The 23,074-nt window shown below is 40.0% G+C and overlaps 1 protein-coding gene across 1 annotated transcript in view; it reads left to right on the top strand.

Annotated features, from left to right (window-relative positions):
• The window catches only part of MAN2A1 (mannosidase, alpha, class 2A, member 1), a 101,594-nt gene that overhangs the window by 16,043 nt on the left and 62,477 nt on the right, over nucleotides 1-23,074 (top strand). The window contains exons 2-6 of the mRNA XM_015423162.1: nucleotides 9,030-9,290; nucleotides 11,922-12,066; nucleotides 14,804-14,975; nucleotides 17,733-17,860; nucleotides 20,043-20,216. Coding sequence (XP_015278648.1) covers nucleotides 9,030-9,290; nucleotides 11,922-12,066; nucleotides 14,804-14,975; nucleotides 17,733-17,860; nucleotides 20,043-20,216 — 880 coding nt within the window. The remainder of the gene's footprint in view (nucleotides 1-9,029; nucleotides 9,291-11,921; nucleotides 12,067-14,803; nucleotides 14,976-17,732; nucleotides 17,861-20,042; nucleotides 20,217-23,074) is intronic.

The raw sequence follows: 23,074 nt of genomic DNA, 5'->3' as shown, positions 1-23,074 counted from the left end.
AATATAAAATGGTTATAGTAATATCTAATACGGGGGAGGGGGGGGAAGCGCAAAACTCGTAGGGGAAATCCCACTCCGCCTCTCATTGCTGTTTAGTGCAACTTCCTGGGAACCCAGCCGCCAGTGGTGGTGGTGTCTGGGAGCTGCTCCGAGTCCAGAGCAACAGCTGCTGGGCTCTGTTACGGCCACGGTTCCTGGTCTCTGCCACCACTGATGGGCTCCCAGGCTCTGCTGCCATGGCTGAGCCCAGCGTGGCTGCCCCCATCCTCTGTGGCTGCTGCTGAAGCCAGTGTGACTACCAGCGTCTTCTGTCACTGAGGCTGCACCTGGCATCCTCCATGGCTAGGCCTGGTGTGGCTGCCGGCATCCTCCTCTGCTGCTGGACCTAGCTGCCAGCATCCCCCAGCTCCTCATCCAGTAAGAGTATTGCTTGCGCATGTACAGACGGCACAAATCTATTTTGTTGTTGTTGTTGTTGTTCAGTCGCACAGTTGAGTCCACAGTTGAGATTTAACCCCCCCCCCTTTAATTTATTTATTTCAGATTTTCCTGCACATCTAAGGAGGCCCTAAGCTTGCAGAGAAATCTCCTTAGCCTCTGTGTGGCTCCAATCTGTGGGTTTAGCTATCTGCAGATTGTGGCCACATGTGGTTAATAATATATAGATTAATAACTATATTGTTGAATGTGTGTTTGGAACACTGCACGGGGCAAAGAGGAGGCGTGTGACTCTTTTGTTTTTAAGTGCCAGTATGGCTCTCCATAAGCCACAAAGTGAATACCAGTGTGCTAAGGGCACTCTGCATACTTGCAGAAAAGCAGCCCTAGGATTGCAAAACTCTAATTGCTGTTAGTAAAGGTAATTTCTGTATTTCTTTAAACAATTCCAGATAAAGCAGTACAGGTGAAATACCCATGCTTTGCCATGGAAGTTTCCCCCCTTTTATTTACAGATTTGAAAATTTTTAAAGAAGGGCACCAAGAATACAATGTTGTCTAAGTTTTCCAATAAATTGTATAGATTTTTAGCCTCAGACGTTTGGTTAACATACCACCAGGGGGCATAGAACTACACTTCAATGCTTTGTCTTTCCAAAATTTCACTTTTCTCAATGAAGTCAGAATATCCATATTTCCCTTTGAAATGTTCATTCTTCAAAATGCCCTTTCAGCCTTTGCCCTCAGGACTCTGTCAGATGGAATGAGTGGTCCAATCAGCAAGTTCCTGTCTTTTAAATAGAAAGGTATTCATGAACATTCTATTTTATTAGACAACTCTTTTGAGTGCACTAAACAAAGTATTTAAGATGGGTCTTACACAATATAAAAGGAAGGTTGGAAACCATTTGCAGTAGACTGCCACACCACAGGATCCCATTAGCAGAATACTAATATGAGACAGAAGCCTTTTGAAGGGGAACCTGTAGGCTGTTGAGTGGATTAACGAGATGGGTGGCTGTTCCTTTACCTGCTCAATATAATCTCCCGTTTCAATCATCCTGGATTCTTCTTGCCTTGGGTAAATCATTATCCTTCAACCTTTTGTTTTTCAGTAGTAGAATGGTATTCTACGTTTCTACCTTTAGAATTCTAGTGAGAGTAGATGTGGTATGTAAATGAGATATAGCAGTATACCAATAATTTGGTTCATCTTGTACTTCAGTTTGTGGAGTCAGCATTTATTAGTGTGTACATCTGTATAATCTATATGTAAATTGAATTGATATGCATAATCAGTGGGGGGAAGCTCAGTTGAAAGTAGTATTGTTGAAATGAAAAGATGGAATGTGAAATGTTGGCCCTTACCTACATATATAATTCTAGACAAGGTCACAAGCACATATCAAAAAATCCATGCAATGGGGACATTACAGAAAGGGGGGATTTTTTGACAAAAAAAAATCCAAAAACTATTCAAAACAGAGAAATGATACCTGTATAAGCAATCTATTGTGACTAGTAGCTGATTTTCAACAGCTTAGGCAGAGGTCCTGAAATCTTTTATAGCTGGAGGTACTAGGGACCACAACCCCTCCCTCTACAAACTGTTTGCTAAAATATCTAAGAAGAGGGACACCTTCGCTTCTGTAGCAGAGAGATTGGGAATGGTCTTTGGACTTTTGCTGTTTGCCCCTAGAAGGTCACTGGTGTTCAAACATGCCAAGTTCCTTACCTTGCATGCTAAACTTGTATTTTTTTTTAAGCCTTGGGGGCCTTAGTAATATCTTTAGGTACATTAGGAAATGATTAACAGTGGCAGTCTGCCCTTGCCCAGAAGATATATCTCTGCTAGTGAGTAGGCAAATGACTACATGCATGACTGAATCAATAGTTTTGTTTTGAGCGAGAGGAAAGAAAACTTACTTTTATACCATAATTTTAATCATTTGAGCCTCACTTGTCTATGGGTTAACTGAAAGTGTGCTGCCAAGAATTAGCTGCTTAGTTAAAATTAATATATGAAATTCCACTTCTTCATTGTCTCTTTAGGGTTGCTAGAGCACAATAATGTTGTGATGGGAAAAGCCCAAGTAGAATTCTCTTTATACAATTGTAAATATACTGAATAAGAAATATTCTGGCAGATTCGAACACTGAGCAGCTGGTATTTGTGGACATTATCAACCAAAGCCCATCTGTCTCAGAAGGGTCACCATCAGAACTAAAATATTTATTTATTTATGCTGTCTCTCTTGAAACTTGCTTGAGGCAGCTCAGAAAATTGTAAAACAAAAAATCTTAAAAACATTAAAATCATCAACAATAAAGTTATCTAATGAAAAAGCCAAGCATTAGCTAGGGGCATGGAAACAATGTTAGGCAGTCTAAAATAGTATCCATGAACATACCCCAGCTTAGAAGCATGCCATAAAAACCACAACTAAAAGCAATGGAAACTTTGAGTAAAAGTCCTGGGTAGAGAGGAATGTTTTGGCCTGGCACCTAAATACAAACAGATACCAGGTGAGGCCCTGGAGAGAGGGCACTCCAATGGTAAGGTATTGCCACTGAACAAGCCCTGTGTCTGGTTGTCACCTGCCTTGTCTCTATAGGTGAGGGCACAGATCAGGGCATGGGAAGCAGGTGAGCAAACTGTGAAGGGTCGTCCAGGACTGAAGCAATATAATCCTTGTATCCAGTCCTTGACAACAGCTACTGCATGTTGAACCAGTTGCTGTTTGTGGACAGCCTTGCAAGGCAGTCCCACATGAAATCCATTGCATTGACCTAACTGGTTGTGATCAGATTATGGCTCACTGTTGCCAGATTACACTTTTTGAGAAACAGCAGTAGCTGGCATATCAATATATGAGAGCCAGTTTGGTGTAGTGGTTAAGTGTGCGGACTCTAATCTGGGAGAACCGGGTTTGATTCCCCACTCCTCCACTTGCACCTGCTGATGTGACCTTGGGTCAGTCACAAGCTCTGGCAAAGCTGTCCTTGAGAAAAAGCAGTTTGGGTCAGAGCTCTCTCAGCCCCACCCACCTCACAGGGTGTCTGTTGTGGGGAGGGGAAGGGAAAGGAGTTTGTAAGCCACTCTGAGACTCCAAGTGAAGGGTGGGGTATAAATCCAATCTCTTCTTCTTCTTCATCAGATAATGCTGGGGAAAGGTCCTTCATGCCACAGGGGAGGTACTTAATTACTATCCCACCCCTGCAGAATATTTTAGGGCAAGTAACATTTTTTTAAAACGCATACTAACAAAATATTTCTTTGCCTGCTTCGGTGGGCATATTTGAGAGGGGAATTCCAACATCATGGGGCAGCCACCAAGAACATCTCTCTATGTGTCCTTAGTGTTTGAAGTTGGTGTATGTGCTCCAGTCAAATGGAAGCCCTTTGGTTGAATTTAATGGTTGTGATGATAATAGAAAGCAGTCTGTGGGAGATATAGGGCTCTAGCTCTTAAGAGCTTCATAGATTAAAAGGTGCACTCTGAGTTGTAGACACTGAAGGATTAGTGTAATGTACTCTCTGCCCAATCTTGGCAGCCAATTCTTTGGATCAATGATGTACAGCATTCTGTCTCCAGATAATACTTTGGATGACAGGACACTTAAAATAAGCACAAAAAGAAACACCACTGACTGACAATGAACAAATATATAATAATCATATAAGTATACAGTAAGTATAATGTAAATCAATTGGCCAAGGTGCAGTAATGAAGCATAATGTACAGTCTTTCCATGTGTCTTACTCCAGCATAGAAGCAATATCAAAGTCCAACTTGAAGCACATGTCATCAAATTTTCTGAGCCATAAAAAGCCGACGCTTAATCCGGATGCCTGATGTCACGTTTTGAATAATTCTTATTCAAGCATGGCTGTAATGGAACTGAATGCAAATTCAAAACATATACAAGTAAGAATGCATACAGAGTATAAATATTTGATAAATTTTTGGAGCTGCAAGGACAACTCACCCCAATCTCAAAAGCTGGCGTATACAAAGCCTGAAGGATCAGTCAAGGAGGATTATGGGTCCTTATGGGTCCTTATCCTGCCATGTGTTGCACCTTCATTTATACCCATTTTCAGGCTGCATCCACACAGGCGAAGTTTCTAAATAGTCATAGTACCATGCAATCTACTAATGTACTTCATGTACTTCAATTTGGACTTTGATATTGCTTCTATGCTGGAGTAAGACACATGGAAAGACTGTACATTATGCTTCATTACTGCACCTTGATTTATATTATACTTACTGTATACTTATATGATTATTATATATTTGTTAATTGTCAGTCAGTGGTGTTTCTTTTTGTGCTTCTTGTATTGGACACTGGCTTCCCCCCCCCCCTTTGTTTTTTGCTGTTTGAGGACACTTAAAATGGCAAAATCTGCTCTTCCACTTAAGACTTGAATCCCAGAATAGGAAACACAGAATAGGACAATCTATAACTTTTTAAAAAATGAAATATTGTTCACAAGATAGCAAAGCATTGGGAGGAAGGAGTTTGAGTTACTTGTCACTCATTTCATTACAACCATTGTGTAGTGCTGAGCATAAGAAGAGCCCTGTTGGATCAGACTCTGCATCCTGCCTCACACAGTGGCCTTACCAGCTCCTCTGAAGGTCCAACAACAGGGCGTAGAGGCCAAGGCCTTCTCTTGATGTTGTATCCTGAAACTGGGTTTCAGAAGTTTCTTGCCTCTGAATGGATGTTCCCTTTAGTCACCATGACCAGTAGCAGTGATATAGACCTATCCTTCATGAATCTATCCAGTCCCCTTTTAATCCTGTCTACGTCTGTGGCCATCACCACATTCTCTGGCAGTAAATTCCACATTTTAATCACTAACTCTGTAAATTATTTCCTTTTGTCTGTCCTGAATCTACTGCCTATCAATTTCATTGGATGTCCTTGAATTCTGGTATTTTCAGAGAGGGAGAAAAATTTCTCTTTGTCGATTCTCTTTTCCCGCAGGCATAATCTTATCAACCTCTATCATGTCCTCCTCTTAGATGTCTCTTTTCTAAACTGAAAAATCCAAGACTCTTTACCTTTCCTCATAAGGAAGGTGCTCTAACCCCTTAATCATCTTGGTTGCCCTCTTCTGTACTTCTTTCAACTTTATGGTGTCCTTTTTGAGTTACAGATACCGGAACTGCACACAGTGTTCTAAATTAGGCCATACCATAGATCTATACAGGGACATTGTAATATGTTTAATCCCTTTCCTGGTAATCCCCAATGTATAGTTTGCCTTTTTCACTGCTGCAGAACACTGCATTGACGCTTTCGTTGAACTATGTGTGATGACCCCAAGACCTTTTTCCATCTCAGTCTCAGCAATTTCAGTTTCCATTCGCCTATACCTGAAGCTGGGATTTCTTATGCCATTGTGCAACCTTACATTTACAAGTATTGAATTTAATCTGCTGCATTGTCACCTACTCACCCAATTTGTGGAGATCCTTCTGGAGCTCTTCCCAGTTAGCCTTGATTTTCACCATCCTGAATAATATTGCATCATAAGCAAACTTGGCCACTCGTAGTCCAGATAATTTATGAACAAATTAAATAGTACCGGCTCCAGTACGGATCCTTGTGGGACCCCACTGCTTACTTCCCTCCACTGTAAGAACTGTCCATTTATTTGTACTCATTGCTTCCTGTCATTTGACCAATTTTTAATCCATAAGAGAATGACTGCTAAGTTTACTCAGGAGTCTTTGGTGAGGTACCTTGTCAAAAGCCTTTTGAAAGTCCAGGTATATAATATAATGTCTACCAGGTCCCTATTGTCTACATGCTTGTTCACTTTCTCAAAGAACTCCCAAAAGATTGGTGAGAAAGGACTTCCCTTTGCAGAAGGCATGCTAATTTTCCCTCAGCAGGCTTTTCCCCCTCTGTGTGCCTAGTAATTTTGTCTTTGACTGCAGCTTCTGATAATTTGCCTGAGACAGACGTTAGGCTAACGGGCCTGTAATTTCTTGGTTCCCCTCTGGACCCCTTCTTGAAAATGAGTGTAATGTTTGCTATTCTCCAGTCTTCTGGTATAGTGACTGAATTTAATAAGTTACATATATAGCTTCGTAGATCAACAATCTCACTTTTGAGTTCCTTCAAGAACTCTCAGGTGTATGCCATCAGGACCTGGAGACTTATTAGTTTTTAATTTCTCCAATAGGTTAGGAACTGTATCTCTTGTCATCTCAATTTGACTCAGTTTTTCATACTCCCTGACTATAGTGGCTGTGCTTGGGTGCATGTTCCACACTTTCCACAGTTAACACAGAAGTAAAAAATACATAGAGCTTCTCTGCTGTCCCCCCATCATCCCTTAGAAATCCCCTTACTCCTTGGTCATCCGAGGGCCCAGTTTCCGCTCTGGCTGGTTTCCTGTTCTGGAAGTATTTAAATAAATGTTTGTTGTTTGTCTTAATGCTTTAGCACTGTACTTCTTAAATTCTCTTTTTGCATGGCTAATTATTGACTTACATTTCTTTTACCAGGGCCTGTGATCCTGTCTGCTCAATTCATTGGGGCAGACCTTCCACTTTTTAAAATGCCTATTTACTTTTAACCACACAGTCATTCTTTTAGACTTGGGAGGGCCTTTCCTAACTTGGGAGATGTATTCTGAGTTTCAGTTAGTGTGGTTTTAAATAGCTTCCAAGCATCCTCTAGGGGATTTGACTCTTATGTTTCCTTCTCTGCTTCCTTTTAATCATTATTCTCATTTTTCTTAAGTTCTCTGTTTTGAAATCAAATGTTACAGTGTTGCTATTTAGGCAGTAACTTTCCATTGACATGAATGCTGGACTTAATAGCATTGTGATCACTGTTTCCAATTGGTGCAACAACCTCTACATCTCTGATTGGGTCTTGAGTCCTGCTCAGAACCAAGCCGAAGATCACCATCTTCTGGCTGGCTCTGTGACCAGCTCTTCCAGTGCAGTTATTTATGATGTCTAGGAATCTAATTTCTACAGCATGTCTTGAGCATGTGGTTACCCAGTTAGTGTGATGGTAGTGGGAAGTCTCCTAGTATCACAATATTACTGCTGTAGTCGCCTCTCTTATTTCCTTTTCCATCTTGAGTTCAGCCTCAAGGGTTTGACCAGGAGGGTGATAGTAGACCCCCATTTTTAAGTAACCCATACCGGCCAGTATTTCCACCCATATAGCTTCTGTTCTATGCCGTCTTTGATGTATGCTACAATACGTCCCCCAACTTGTCCCCCCATCCCGCTGATAGCGCTTATATCCAGGGATAACTGTATCCCATAGATTTTCACCATTCTACTATGGTTCTGAGAGACCGCTATATACAAAATTGGTGTTTAGCACCAGGCACTCCAGCTCTCCCATCTTTGCTCCGAGACTTCTAGCATTGGCATATAGACACCTATAATGTGTTTCCCTCTCCAGTAACCTTCACCTCCCTTGACCTCGTAGTTGCTACACATGGCCCTCCTTCACCATCCTACCCCCCCTCCTGTTATGCTCCTGTTAATATTACTCTGAGTGTAATCGTCTCTTTGGACTGCCTTGTTCTGAACCAGAGGCTTCCCAGCTTCTGTTGGCTTTCCCCCGGAATTAGTTTAAAAGCTGCTCTGCCATATTTTTGATATTAATATTATGTTTATGACCACTTACACAACTATATTCAATAATACAGTCATGAAAAACAAGAATACAAAGTAAGTAGAAATGCTACTTTTCCAGATACAAAATACTGCGTTTTAAATGCCTGGAAGCTATAGCACAGATTTATAACAAATACAGTAACTTGAAAGAAGTAGAATGCGCTCAATAAACCAAGAAAGAAAAGTGTGTTTGCTGAGCAGAACAGTGATTCTGTAGATGAGCCCTAGTCAGCTGGAGTTATTCTTTGGTTCTTCTCCTTTTTACAATTGTGTGCCTTTTTTAATGAAGTATGTATCTAAACCAAAATTCTGCAGTAGTTAGGCAAACTCTGAGGACCATTTTATGAAAGGCTATTAATTTCTGAGTTTGAGTTTCCATTTCAAAATGTGACATTTCCTAATGTAAAGTAATTTTCATGTTAATGATGTATTCTAGGACTTGTTCAGTGGGTTATCCTAATAATAGAACTTTGAATAGGGCCTGCTTTTAATAGTGAAACGAGTTCCTGGATAAGTATGTGGCTAAAAATATAGAACTGTTGGCCAATCATTGGAAAGATAACATTGAAAAGCCTTGTCTTTATATTGCAACAGTGATTTTCTTCTGTTTTATTGTTTAAGTTCGTTATGTTTAATTTGAATTATAGAAAATAAATGTGCATGAATTATATTTCAGCGTTCCCCCCTGGGAAAATCTGCCATTTGCAAATAGTTATGAGCTGTAGTTTATGTTTCCTCTCTCTTTTACGTATTTGTAAAACCTTTTTCAATGAACTGCTTCAGACCCCTGTGTTGGAATATATTTTATTTTGTAAGTCTTCTGAGATACATCTATAGAACAATGTATAGTTACTCTAAATAATTGGCATTCATTTATGTGTTCAGGGTAGATTGAATGTGAACTAATGATGCACATCTCAACAGGGTCAGCTTTCAATATTGCAAGAGAAAATAGACCACTTGGAGCGCTTGCTAGCGGAAAATAATGAAATTATTTCAAATATAAGAGATTCTGTGATCAATCTGAGTGAATCTGTCAAGGACGGACAACGTACCCCAGAAGTTATAAACTTCAGTCAAGGAAATTTCTCAGAGCTATCACCTCTAGCCCCTATGTACCTCTCAATAGATCCTGAAGATTGCCAATTTGCTTTAGTAAGTGGAAGCCACACTTCAGATGTACAGGTAAGTCTTGTGAACGTTTACTACTCCTTTGTCATATCTGTTGTCTTTCTGAGAAATATGGATCTTTACTTGATAATTCATGTAAATAGTGTCTAACAGTGAGATTTCCAACCCAGTTAAGTTGGTTGATTTGCATGTTCATCTAAGGAAACTAATCAAACATACTTGTAAGCAAGTAGATATTCCAAGGAAAGGTGATAATATATTTTTGCAAATATACTAGTTGGAATAGCTTGCACATTGCAGCCAAGGATGTACTGGCTGCACATATCTGTGTTTTAAAAATCTTTTAGTTTTGTCTCCTTCATTCCATGTAGACTGACGATGCATAACTGGTTCATGTTGCTGGCACCTCCAGTAAATTATATGTCATTATCTGGTTACCACGTGTGACATTATATGGTTATTGCATTGTTTACTGAGAGTTTTAGCGTTGAAAATGGTCGTTTCCATAGATGAATATTTTTCTGTGTGGTAAAACATTGATTTTATTTAAAGATGGCTATCTCATTAAAAACAAAAAAATGTCAATCTGCAGATCTAACAGCTATGTTCATCTAAATGTGTATACTTAAAATGTTAATCCACATAATAAGAGATCTAAATGGAAATGTTGAACTAGACTGCTGCTTAGGTATGCCGTGAAGCCAAGTGCCTTGCCTTTGAGATAAGGGATTTATAAATATAGCGCTGCTAGAAGCCTGCAGCCAAAGATTTGGCTGGTTGTTTCAATCATTACATGGTTAGTTATTACAAATAAGTATGTGAATGTCATCTTTCATTAGCTTTTTAGCCGTGTGTATTTCTCCCCTCTACTGTTTCTCTTCTGTTTTCCTTCCTGTTTGACACCTTCCACTGACCTTCCCTCTTTTGATTGCAAAGTGGTATTAGTCTGTTGTGGAAAAATAAAGGCCCACTGGCACCTTAAAAACTCAACAACATTCATTTCAATATGAGATTTTGTGAGTCACAGCCCATTTCATCCAATAGAGATGTGAAGGAAAAGCATACTAGGAGATCTAATGGTGAAGGTTGGGATAGAAGGGGGAGCAATCAAAGCTTAGTGTGAATTACAACAGCCAGACTGGTATCCAGAGCCAGGTAGCTCTACGACAGACCTAAGGAGGCAGCAAGAGACACCACTGATTGTCACCTACAGCTCACACCTTAAACCACTTCAGCCCATCACTGACCTGCAGCCTCTCCTGGATAAGGGTATTTCTCTTTCATTGGATATGAGTGGCAGGTCTTCCCATGCTTACAGGCAGCCTCCCAACTTAAAACAGCTTCTTGCCAACAACCATGAATCACCCAAACCAAATCCTGCAACAGACCTAGATGTCTACTTTGTCCCCGTACACACGTGGGCCATATGGGACCTAATAGTATCAGCTACACCATCCCAGGCTGGGATAACACAACATGTCAGCCTGGCTTAACAGAGACTTGGATTTCCTCAGACGTTACAGTCTCTAATATCTGTATAGGACTTGCTTTTAAGAAACTTTAATTGGCTGTTCTTAACATGCTTTCTCAGACTATAACCTTGTACCAATATTAATTTTTTACTTAAACTATTCAAATCTCAGATATCTCTCACCATCCAGTACATGTAACTGCTAACTCTGTTGATTTATGATGAGACCCATGGCTGATCTTGCTATATCAGCTCCTTCCATTTTCCCTTATTTTGAGATTTACACTCAAATGACTCAGTGTAATTCACATCAAGTATTGACTTTCCCCCCAAACTTCCCCATAAGATCTCCCAGTACAGTCTTCCTTCCTGTATCTATCTGACAAAGTAGGCTGTAAGTCATGACAACTTGTATAGAAATGTGTTGTTAGTCTTTGAGGTGCCACTGAAGCTCTGTTTTACTGCTCTGTCTAGACAAATATGTCTGGCCTCTGCCCTTCCCCCTTGCATATTTAGAATTGCCACCTTCACAAGCCTCTGCCACCTGTTTTCCTAGGTCCTAGCTTCTTTAAAGCCCAGTTGCCTCTGCCCTTTTGTCTGCTCTGCCCTGGACTGCCAACTCCCAGTTGGAAAATACCTGGAGATTTAGGGGTGTAATCTGGAAAGGAGGGTTAGGAAGGGGAGGGACTTCTGCAGCTATAATACCACAGAGCCATATTCTTCAGGGGAACTGATCTGTTGTCTGGAGAGCAGCTGTAATTCCAGGAGATCTCCAGCTCTCACCTGTAGGTTGGTAACTCTAGCTTGGCCCATCCTTATATCAGGGTGGCTCAGCCAGTGACAGCCAGATAACATTACAGTTTTGGAAAGCTGAATGATTCACATACGTGTGTGTGTGCTGTGTCTCCCCTTCCAGATCCTGAATGCTTATGTGTGCTTAAAGTAGAGTTGTGCAGTGGGTACTGCTATATAAGCAATAGGTGTAAGTTTTAGCCTGAACCCTAAATAACCTCAACAAATATTATATCCATGTTTTGGAGCATTCAAATTGGTCTGTGAGGCTTTGGCTGGTCACGTTAACAATTATGCCAGTATAATCCAGTATTTTATTACATCTGTTACCACTACCTTACTTATTACTTAATGAAAGTACAGAACCATGTACATAATCTGATTTGTGATCTCTTGTTGCCTGTTTCGTCTATCCGTTTTAGATGCCAGAAGTCTATGATATTCTTCCTTTTGATAATCCAGATGGTGGAGTTTGGAAGCAAGGATTTGACATCACGTATGATGAACATGAATGGGATAATGAGCCTCTTCAAGTTTTTGTTTTGCCCCACTCACATAATGATCCAGGTAAAATACGGTCTCAAAGGGATTTGAAATTTTCCTGTTAACCGTTTTAGAAAATAGGGATCTCTTTCAGGTGTTAAGATCTTGCCCATCTTCCTTCATTCCTAGTGTATTCATTCTCCTTCAGTTGGGGAAGGGGAGTAATCCAGACTGGTTAGGTCATGCCTCTGCTCGCTCATGTAGGGTCAGCCTAGGTCTCTCCAATAGGAGCCATGCAAAAATTTGCATAGCTCTTATGGGGAGACCCTAAGCTGCCCCTCCAGTTTCAATAGACCTACTGCTCGGGTAGGAGGCTAATGCTCTGCTCCAAGCCAAAACCTCTAATAAACAAATTTAAAGTAAGAAAATGTACGGAGCATTTGAAAAAAAAAAAAGCTTCATATCTTGGGCCATATGGATTCCAGGCAGTTTTGTTCCTCCAATCTAACATCAGGGGCACCCCTTACAATACAGGGCCCTGCATTGCAGACCCTCATTGGCCGCAAGAGTGCTCAAAAAGGTTATGGTGCTTCCAGGAGATGAAACCGATGCACGATGTGGTACACATGTAACCCCTGTTTTTTGACAACATTCCTATATGGCATAAGGAGTTGGCAACAGCTACAGATTCATAAAAAAACAGGAATAGTATGCAAGCAGAAATAGTATGCTCCTCAGGGGTACCTTGAAGAACCACAGGGAGCCCTCAGAGGAATGCAGCTAAGGCCAGAGTATGCATACAATGAACCACAGGATGCACACAATGAGCCACAGTAGGCTCCCAGTGGAAAGGCAGAAAAAGGAATAAATAAACCAATAGATAAAGGAATAAATAAATAAGGCCAGAGGGCAAAAATGTCGGGAGCAGGAGCTCCACAGAGCACCTGACAGCAACACAAGGCTGCTTGATTTTAACCTGCCTGATCTCAACCATAGACCTGGTTTCTGTGGGCACAGTTCCTACCCACAGTTGGACAGTGAAATCCCCTTTCCTCGAAAAGGAACATACCAAGTCACAGGTGCAGGTACCAACTGGCTAGAGCTTCGAGTTTCAGTCTAACCGTCTTATTTTGAATCCATCTGTCTTCTTAAGAAAGCTTAGCAGTCTACATGGGCCTCTCTGCTCTGTCCACACTACTTGGCTTCAACAGTGTTGCAACGTCTAGTGGTCCCACACCATTCAGGATGCTGTTATTAGGAGCGTATGATTCTTTGTTTTTATTTTAAAAAAATTATTTGTTAATATTCCAGTATTGCATTTATTCATTTCTTGTTTCCCATTCATTTAATTGATGAGCTATGTAGTTAGGTTGTTATTTCGTTCTTTTCCATCCATTTTTATTACTCTTTCTGAGTTTGTACTCCTCACCCAAAGGATTCTCCCTAGCAAATTTCAGATAGGATAAAGAGACCCCAAAGCAATTCATTTTTTTACTTGTAGAGGCAGACATTTGGCAACCATAGAAGGCAGGGAGGCATCACACAGGAAAAAAAAAAATCCTTTTAATCCAAGGAAGGCAGATCACATAGCAGTACCGGCACAAGAAAGGTGCTGCACATCCAGAAAGGGGGACATGATTCTGGATGGGCCTCTCTGCATATCTAGTCTCTTCCAATCAAAATGCTGAGCTGTCTCAGAGAGAAGATTGCCAAGGGAGAATCCTGTATGGGTTTTAAAAAACTCTGCCAGGAAGAGTTGCTCAGTGGACAGTGGAAGAAAGACATGTAGAGAAGGCAGATAGCATTATGGAAGGGGCAAAGGCAAGGCTGGTTTTCATTAGTGAAACTGAATGGGGCTTCTCTTTTTCTCATTCTATATGGTCCCAATCTGAACCACGCCTCTATATGTGTAATTTACTGTTAGACTCATTGCAATCCATGAGGTTTGTCATGTCTGTTTTGGCCTTTAGAGGCAGAGTGCAGATGTAGCACATGGATTTACCCTAAAGAGAATGCTGAAGCCTCACAGGAATGTAATAGCAACACTGTTTCGTAGGCTATGATAAACAAAAAATCAATCATGCTGTCAGTCACACGGTAACAGTGCTGTTTGCAAAACAGCAGAAGGAATCTGTAAACACGAGGTCTTTGAGAGTAGCACTATCAGAAACAAAATAACTGGGGTAGTTGCTGCTCATATAGTCTCAAGGAAGCTGTCTAGGTGCCAGTGTAAAAACCTAACAGGAAACAAAGCTTTGTCTCTTTAACCTGCTGATTGGGAAGGTTTCTCATCAGTTTCCTTTTCATAATTCCCTGAAAGAATTCTAAGTTCCTTTCGATTCTGAACTCTTTAAACCAGTCAGCCATGAGTCCGAATACTGAAAATAATTGCTTTCCTGTTCATTTTGTAATAATAACAGATGGGACTTTTTGTTGCACCTTTTTCAGTTGTCAAAAAATAGTGCACATCCCTAGTTAGCATTAACACTGAAGACTTGTTTTGGGAAATGTTAAAATGCAACTTACGATGTATGCATGTTTTTAAAACTTTCAGGGTGGATTTTATTGCAGTTCCTGGATTGGATCCAAAGGCTCCATTCTTCTGACACTGGAGCCTTCCTCCAGCTGGGACGAGGATCCCTCCTTTGGTGGAAGAGATGTGTTTCACAGGAGAGAATGCCGCACCATTTAGCATAGTGGGACTTTTAGACCCTCCTCAGTTTAGCAGCTGGTCCCAGTAGAATGTCAGTCACCTAAAAGACTGTGGTAACTGCTTTGGGGGGGAAAACTATGTAATTATTTGTTCTTATCTTTAACTTAGGTTGGCTGAAGACATTTGATGACTATTTCAGAGATCAGACACAGCATATTCTCAATAACATGGTTGTAAAGCTGCAAGAAGACAAAGGAAGGAAATTCATGTGGTCTGAAATCTCGTATTTCTCAAAGTGGTGGGATGGAATAGATAGCCAAAAGAAGGATGCTGTGAAAAGGTCTGAATGATTTGTTTTATTACATGTATCTCCTACAACTTAGTTCAAGAGCATATTAGAACTGAGAGTGGAGTATTTGTAGAAGTATAGCTAAGTTTGGGCTTCGTTTCTTGTAGCACACTTTGGCAGTACTCCTTTTGTCAAACTTATGTAAGCATGAACGGTTAAAATCAGAAATGTGAAGTGCCTGGAAAGGCCACCATTTTCATATAAAGGACTGTCCTTGGTTACCACTGAAAACAAAACAAACAAAAAGGCCCCTTCTTCAGCAAGGTGGTAGTTGAGCCATCTTCTAAGGCTAGGCACTGTCAGTGTTCACCTACTCCAGAAAGCTGTTAAACTAGACCCATTTCTCCCTAGAGTGGGGATTGTACTATGACTGCTAAATCTAGAGTTCTTGCCTGGCAGCCATTTCCTTTTCCACCTTGCAACCCCATGGGGTGATTGAGGGAACAGAAAAATAAAAAGACCTCAAGCAAATTGCCATCAAGATCTGAAGCAGCTTCTGAGATTTCAGATATAGTCTGCATACCTCTTATATTAAACAAAAATGCTGACACTTGAGGTCAACATGGGCTTCAGGTCCTGCACTCTCTAGCACCCCTTAATATTTTCTCCTTTATTTAAACATCTTCTGATTCTTCTGTTCACATTATAAAGACAGGGTAGAGTTCACTGTTTTTCATTGTATGTCATATTAACCTGTATCCTGTGCTAATTCTGAATATATATATTTTTTAAAAAAATTGGGCTCCTTAAGTACTTAAAACCATGACATTCCTTTACAGCAGTGCTTCATGTATTTGTCTCTAATTTTACATGGCTTTGGCTGTATTGCTGTTTCTGAAATGAGATAGTAATGGGTTTTTTTAGATGTTTGTGGCAAGCTGTTGATAAAATACGCATGAAATGCTTATCACTCATTAGGGCCAGGTCAGAAAGGCTTTATTTGCTCAGTGTGCGAGTCAGGTTGGACAGTTTGTAATGCTAATTGACAGCATAACTAAGTCATAGAATTAGAAAGTATAAATAGGCCAGCGACTGAAAATAAAATTACTATTTAAAATCTTGTGCTATCTACCTCCACAAAGAGAAACAAATTAACTTTGTATTGCTTGGCTAACATAAAGCATGTAGATCAACAGTTAATTCAATTTTTTTTCCTTTGCCCTTTGAAATAGAGGTTGCTTTTAGCATCAGTATCGTAATTCATTAATACTATTGCAGTGGTTCATAAATATGCAACATTTTGCTTCATGGCTTTAATACATAATCAGCCTGATTGCACCTTCTTATGCTGAGATCCATAAGCACCACATTTTAAGCTGCTGAGATTGTTCTGATGTGCTTAAAATTTTGGCACCAGATTTTTTATATATTTCTAACGCAATCTAATCATAATGCTTTGTTATTTTTCTTGTACTGAGTTGTACAATACATTGTAAGCAATTGCATAATAATTTCAGCGGTCAGTTGGAAGCTGGATAATGGTGATAGTACCTATTGATTGGCCCAAGTATATGGAGCTGCATCGTGTGTGTGTGTGTTTGTGTGTGTGCACGTACACATGGGGAGTATCATTCAGCTGTCACAGGTAGAAGTGTCTGTATGAGTTTTTCCAATTATTACTTTAAAAAAATATATAGCACACCTTATTCTTGTTATGCGCACCTGATTCATCCTGCTTGTTTTTTAATCATGTGCAAGTGAGCAGAGGTCTTTATGCCAGTAGAGAAGAGAAAACAGACTTATATGTTTGTTTGCTTTGCCCTGGAGGAGGAAAAACCACCCCTGTCGACTTGTCTTCTGACTACTAGTAGAAACACAGATCCACTTGCTAGCAGCAATTCTGCAACTTGGCAAAATGTCCAGCAGCACACCAATCCCCTCTCACTGCAGACTCAGGAGAGGAGTCTTGTATCTTGTTGAGCTTTGCAGAAGGCAGGCCAAGTCCTCTGCATGTATCAGAGGTTGGGTGAGGTATGGAGTTTATCCAGCGTCGCTTTGGAGCATTCAGAAAGTGGCATGCATGTCTCATGCAGCTTCTGCATGTTCTAAAATACAGTACAGTCCCAGCCCTTGACTTCCCTCTGTGTGTTTTTATTGGTGGTTATCCAGATATTTGCTGGATACTGAGCCGAGCCAGTACTTATAGATAGGGCCCTGGTGATGATATTTTTAGATTCAGTTTCATTGTCAGTTTGTATGATTTTATACTTATCAACAGAAATTATACTTATTGGTGGCAGATCATATCTTCTTTGATACTGTTAGGACATGTAATGCCCTAATAATGATTGGCATTTAGAATCTTTTGGCATTGTTCAAGGCATACATGCTAGAGCTATGCATTGTTTGAAAGTATCAGGGCAAAAAAATTGAAAATACTCATATTTCAATTGTATTTCCAAGCTATAAATTGGAATGTGTGTTTTAGATTGATTTAAGTGTACCCTAGCAGGGTAGAAATTAATAAGCTATTATGTTTTAAAGCAATAAAATGCAGTGGCTTGCTGTCCACATTACCCTCTATATGAGTGTGGGGTTTTTTTTATTAAGCATCTGAGTTTGATTTTAACTAGATTTTCTAATGTGCTTCTGAAGTATGATGCAAGTGCTTAAAACATTTCTCTTTTGACAAAGAAGAACCTTTCCTTACGTTATGTGAAGTTACTCATTCTCCACAGTTTTAAAAGAATGTGTGTGTTTAGAGGTAGTTACATGTGTAATTGAAAGCTCAGTAAATGTGTTTTTCAGGTTAATAGAAGATGGACAGTTTGAAATAGTAACAGGAGGATGGGTAATGCCTGATGAAGCTTCTCCCCATTATTTTGCTTTGATTGAACAGATGACAGAAGGACACCAGTGGCTAGAGAAGGCACTAGGTGGGTTCATGCCGATGCTGGTTCGTAAATTTGTTTTTATTAGCTTTGCTGTTTGATATTTTAGGAAATAAGCTATATTACCAATTTCATTATTTTAAATTACACATTGCAAAACAGCAATAGGGTTTTTTTGTTTTTTTGTTTTTATATACTTTTTATTGCTTTTCTTCCTACACACTACAAGAACTATACCCTACAAAACTAAAACTACAAAGAGAATAACAAGAACCTTTGATAGGCTAATCAAATGCTTTGAGTATATGTCAACAATGCTAAATTACATTCTATTCTTTAAAATCTTTAAAAGTGTTCAAATAAAAAGAACATAAAGGCATTTTTGATATTATATCACATCTGGTTGAGAATATAAGTAAATTTAATGTCAACATAGAATCTCATATCTTCACTTAGATTTCTTCTTAGCTTTGATTTTCTTCTTCTTTTGCCAGGGGAGATTTACTTTAGAAGTTTTAGGGGCCACAACTTCTAAATCCGAGTCCGAGTCAGAGATGTCACCCAAAGACACGGAAGTAGCTGTAAAAGATAAACTATCCATATCGGATTTCTTTTGTTCACTGTTTTTTCCCATTGCCTTTTCTTCCCCTGCTCCGTTTCTTTGTTTGGTTGAAGATTGTTGCTGTTTAAGAAAGAGTTCTGCTTTTAATAGAGAGTCAATCTTTTCCTTCTTCTCCTTAAAGTTAAATATAAGTCCTTCTGGGAAAATCCATCTGTATTGGACATTGTTCTTTTGGAGGAACACTGTAATATTTCTGTACTGCTTCCTTTTCTTGCGTAATTCAAATGGGACATCTTTCAATATTTTTATCTCATCTTCTCGAATTTTAACTGTTGACGCGATAGATGCTTTAAGTATTGAGTCTCTTATTGATCTTTTTGCAAATTTTACAAAAATTTCCCCTGGGAGATTTTTTTTGTTTTTTACAAACTCTGAATTAGTTCTGTAGATCATATCAATATCTGCTTGTATTAATTCAGGTTTGTTATTGATTAAGGGGGTCATTGCTTTGTTTATAATTTCTCTTAAGTTCTCATCCTTTTTCTCTGGCACCCCTTGAAATCTCAAGACGAAAGAGGATCTTTCCATTTGTATCTGTAGAAGTTTTCAGAAGTTCTTTCTTTTTCCACTTTGTCCATTCTTTGGTCTTAATTTCAATCTTTTTTATCTTTCTGGTTGACTTCTCTGATTTGACTGTAGTTTCCTTGATCTCTTTCTGTAAAGTGTCGAATTTTAGGTTGAGGTTCGTAAGCTTCAGAAATTGCAGTAGCTAACTCGCTGGTATTTTCCAGTCTTGTGATTGGTGATGCTTTGCTGGCATTTCCTGTAGAGCCTCTGCATGCCATTTTACTCCCACGCTGAGATATTGTTTATACTTAGGTAAAAGTTTATAAAAGTTCTGAGATCTTTCCTATGTTGTAATTGCTTAGCTCAGATGTATTTCGCTTTGAAAAGGGTGTTAATCACCTGAATCTGGCTTGCTTCTACACTGCAATTTCGCTTGTGGGTAAGGTTCTTCCTCCACAAGCCCCCCCCCCCCAATCTCTTTGAAGCTATGCCATTTTGTTATGCCAATTTCTTCCACCACCCTTTTTGCATATAGCTTTCTCTTTGCCACTTAACTCACTGTTTGATTAATCACTAGCTCCCTTTATCTCATAGATTTTCTTTTTAGTTAAGTCCTTGTACGTCTGGTAATGTCTCTGAGCGCTATTGCTGGCCTTGGGACAGTGGGTCCTATCGAAGCAAAAAGGAGCACTGTGCCCCCAAGCCGGAACTTCGGGTGCTGCAGGCTAGAAGCCCCCTCTGGAGTAAAACCAATAGGGTTCTTACAGGCAAGGTGCAAGTCCCTTGTGTTAATCCATGAAATTTGGTTTTATTGTTGAAGCTTGTACTTAAAGCATTTGCATCCCACCTTTCCACCCAATTAGGGCCTTCAAGGCAGTTAACTAACTAAAATGTGATCGTTTCCACTGTTTTCATTACACTTACTAAAGGAGTAATGCCTAAATCCTTCAGATATTGCTGTTGATGTGAACAGCACAAGCTGCTCCCTATGTCATCCACAGCTACAAGAATCTATGGTATGTGAGGTTAATTAAGTAACCTTTATGCTGTTGTACTGTAGAAATGTATTATTTTTAACACATTTATTCTTTTCATCAGGAGTAAAACCAAAATCTGGCTGGGCAATTGATCCGTTTGGGCATTCACCAACCATGGCTTATCTTCTGAAACGTGCTGGATTTTCCAATATGCTTATACAGAGAGTCCATTATTCAATTAAAAAGTATTTTGCAACCCAGAAGACACTAGAATTTTTTTGGAGACAAAATTGGGGTATGTAATTTGTGTTTCACATGATCTTGTATCAGAATCTTCTGTCCATCCCAAATCCATCCCAAACAGAAATGCTGCGGATTAGTAGTACAACCTGTTATATGTGAAGTGGTATTTCTCCTGAAAGAGCAAACTGGGATGGGGGGGATTGCTTCTAGACTCTTCTGTTTCTATGCAAACAGATGGCAGAGATGACGAAGAATTGGTTTTCCCTCTACCTCTTAGGTTTTTACACTAATTGCACACTCATCTCTGGGGGAGGCAGACCTGGCCACTTTTGAACATTTCTTGGTAATATCCAGATGGGACTATTGCAATACAGTCTGTGGGGCTGCTTTTACTGATTCAGACTGTAGCAGCCAGAATACTATCTGAGGCTTACCACAGCAAGCTTGTGACACCTATTCCCTGTCATTTATGTTGACTTGTTTCCAGTGCCAGTACAAAGTGCTGCTTTGGATCTGTAATGCCCAAAATGGTTTGGGTCTACAGTAGCTGAAGGACTCACTTGACCCATACATATCTAGGTATACTCTGAGATCATATGAGGGGGCTTTGCTGTGGGAACCCCTGTTGCCATGGATGCATTTGGTGGGGACCTGCATGAAGATTTCCTTTGCAGATGCCCCTGTGTTGTGGATCTTCCTCTTCCAGGAGCTGAGCATGGCCCTTCTTTTGCAGATGTTTCAGTGTCAACTGAAACCCTTTTTTATTCTAGAAGGCCTTTGAGGAGAAATGATCATATCTTGTTTTAGATGTTTTAATTTTTTTGTATTTTCCTGCATGCTATGATTGTGTTTCATTACGTATGTACATACATACATACACACACATGTACTGTTGCTGTTCTATATATTGCTGCTCTAGAAAAGAATTCAGGGTGGCTTACAAAAGTTAAAACATAAGATTACAAAATAGAAACAACTGTAGAAACTACAAAATACCAGCAACAGCAGCCTAAAATTATAAAATGTCAACTATGTGTAAAATCTGCAAACGACAGCAATAAACACACAAACCTGGAGCTCACTAACAAAAACAATTCAGAAAAACCCAGGACAGAGCTGAATTTTTGGTTGCTTCTTGGAAGGACCTGCTGCTAGGCTGCATGTGTAGAGAGCAAGGGTGCTATGCATTCTACCTCCCTTTGAGAGGGGAACAGCAGGCGGGTAACTGAGGACGCTGAGTGGTAGAGAGGATACCTGTTAACTCTCCACTGCAGTGCATCACCTGGTACTGAGGTTGTGCTTCCTGTGCCCAGCTCTTTTGGTCTCTTGCACATGATTCTGGCCTTGACTGCTGATAGTGTCATACTTCTTGGTTCCTGTCTCCCTGTCCTGTGACTTCTTGTTGTGTGCTTACAGTTCTCTGGGTCTTTATGCTGCCCCCTGGGAATTTAAGGTGCATCCCAGTCTGGGAAGGTTGAAGATCACTAGTTAAGAAAACTTCCAGAAATATATACTTAGAAGAAATTCTCTGTTGTTGGATGTTTTCTCTAACTTATAGTGGTATTTTGTTACTTTTCCTTTGTAGGGAATGGACAGAGTTAATAACAATAAAGAGATGTTATAATACAAGATTTGAAGGGAAACCAAAGGATTAGTTGTGTGTAGCCTATATAGAAAGCTGAGGGTTTGGCAAATAATAGAAAAAGGATTGCAACCATTGAATTTATTTCTGACTATGGAGTCTAAGATTCAGTGTGGAAAAGGTCAGGTAGAGAATGACTTTTAAAATGCTTTTTCTTGAGTTAGCATCGTTGGAAACCTTTAGGAAAGGAGGTTGGCTTCTGAACAGAGAAGTGGTTAGGTTAAGAGGATGGGTTCAGTTTTCTTTTTTGTATTTTTAAAGCTGTGGTGCTGTGCAGCTCTGAACAATTTATCAATCCTATTTCAGTTGCTTCTCTTTTGAATTTAGCCCATCCAGGGCTTCTTGACATATTTAATCAGAGTTCTTTGTTGTATATTTTACTCAGGTGCAACTTAATGTCTTGTTAATAACCCTGGGATATTGAAATACATGTGGTTAATTAGTGTGTGGACAAATACTTGGCAAATGACATTTGATTAAGTAATGGAAGCTTCTTGAGATGCGACATAGTGTGAATGGTTTTCGAGGTGGTGAGGTCTTGGCAGTTAGTTAGCTTCTTGCACAGGCTTGTGATGTATACTAGGAGACTGGACTTGACAGACAGTTATAGCTGCTAAATGAACAGGAAGTGTGGTATGTGCAAGCTGAAGATGGCAGTTTCTATGTAGGGGTTGGTAAATCTCTTTTTTTGTATTTTTTAATGTGTGCGTGCATGTGAGTGTGTGTGCAAGTCATGGCGGCCTCTGGTGACTGACTGTGTATGCATTTATTTATTTATTTATTTATTTATCTTTCACATTTATACCCCGCCCTCCCCATAGGATCAGGGCGGCTTACAGAGGCAAGGCAGAGCCTTGCCATAATAAAAACATAATATACATAATAAATTTAAAAACATAGTACATCTTAAAATCCTATACAAACAAAGTGCTCAGTGATAACATAGTCCGAGGATGACGAATTGTATGTCCGAGTTCCAAGTTGACGGCTTAGGGTTTCTTCCATATTCAGATGTTTCCTCAGAGCTTCATCCAACCCACAACGGTGGTAGTGTAGTGTGGGGGGGGGCGGCTCCTACTCAAAAGCCTGGTGGAAGAGCTCCATCTTACAGGCCCTGCGGAACTGCATAAGATCCCGCAGGGCCCGGATCTCCCCTGGGAGCTCATTCCACCAGGTAGGAGCCGCCACCAAAAAAGCCTGTGGAAGTCATGGTGCATGTGGGAAGTCATGGTGACCTCTGGTGACTGACCCCTACTGGGGGCTTGGAG

The sequence above is a fragment of the Gekko japonicus genome, unplaced genomic scaffold (assembly GCF_001447785.1).
Source record: "Gekko japonicus isolate JY-2015 unplaced genomic scaffold, Gekko_japonicus_V1.1 scaffold621, whole genome shotgun sequence".
Classification (NCBI taxonomy): domain Eukaryota; kingdom Metazoa; phylum Chordata; class Lepidosauria; order Squamata; family Gekkonidae; genus Gekko; species Gekko japonicus.
This window is presented reverse-complemented; position numbering and strand designations above follow the sequence as displayed.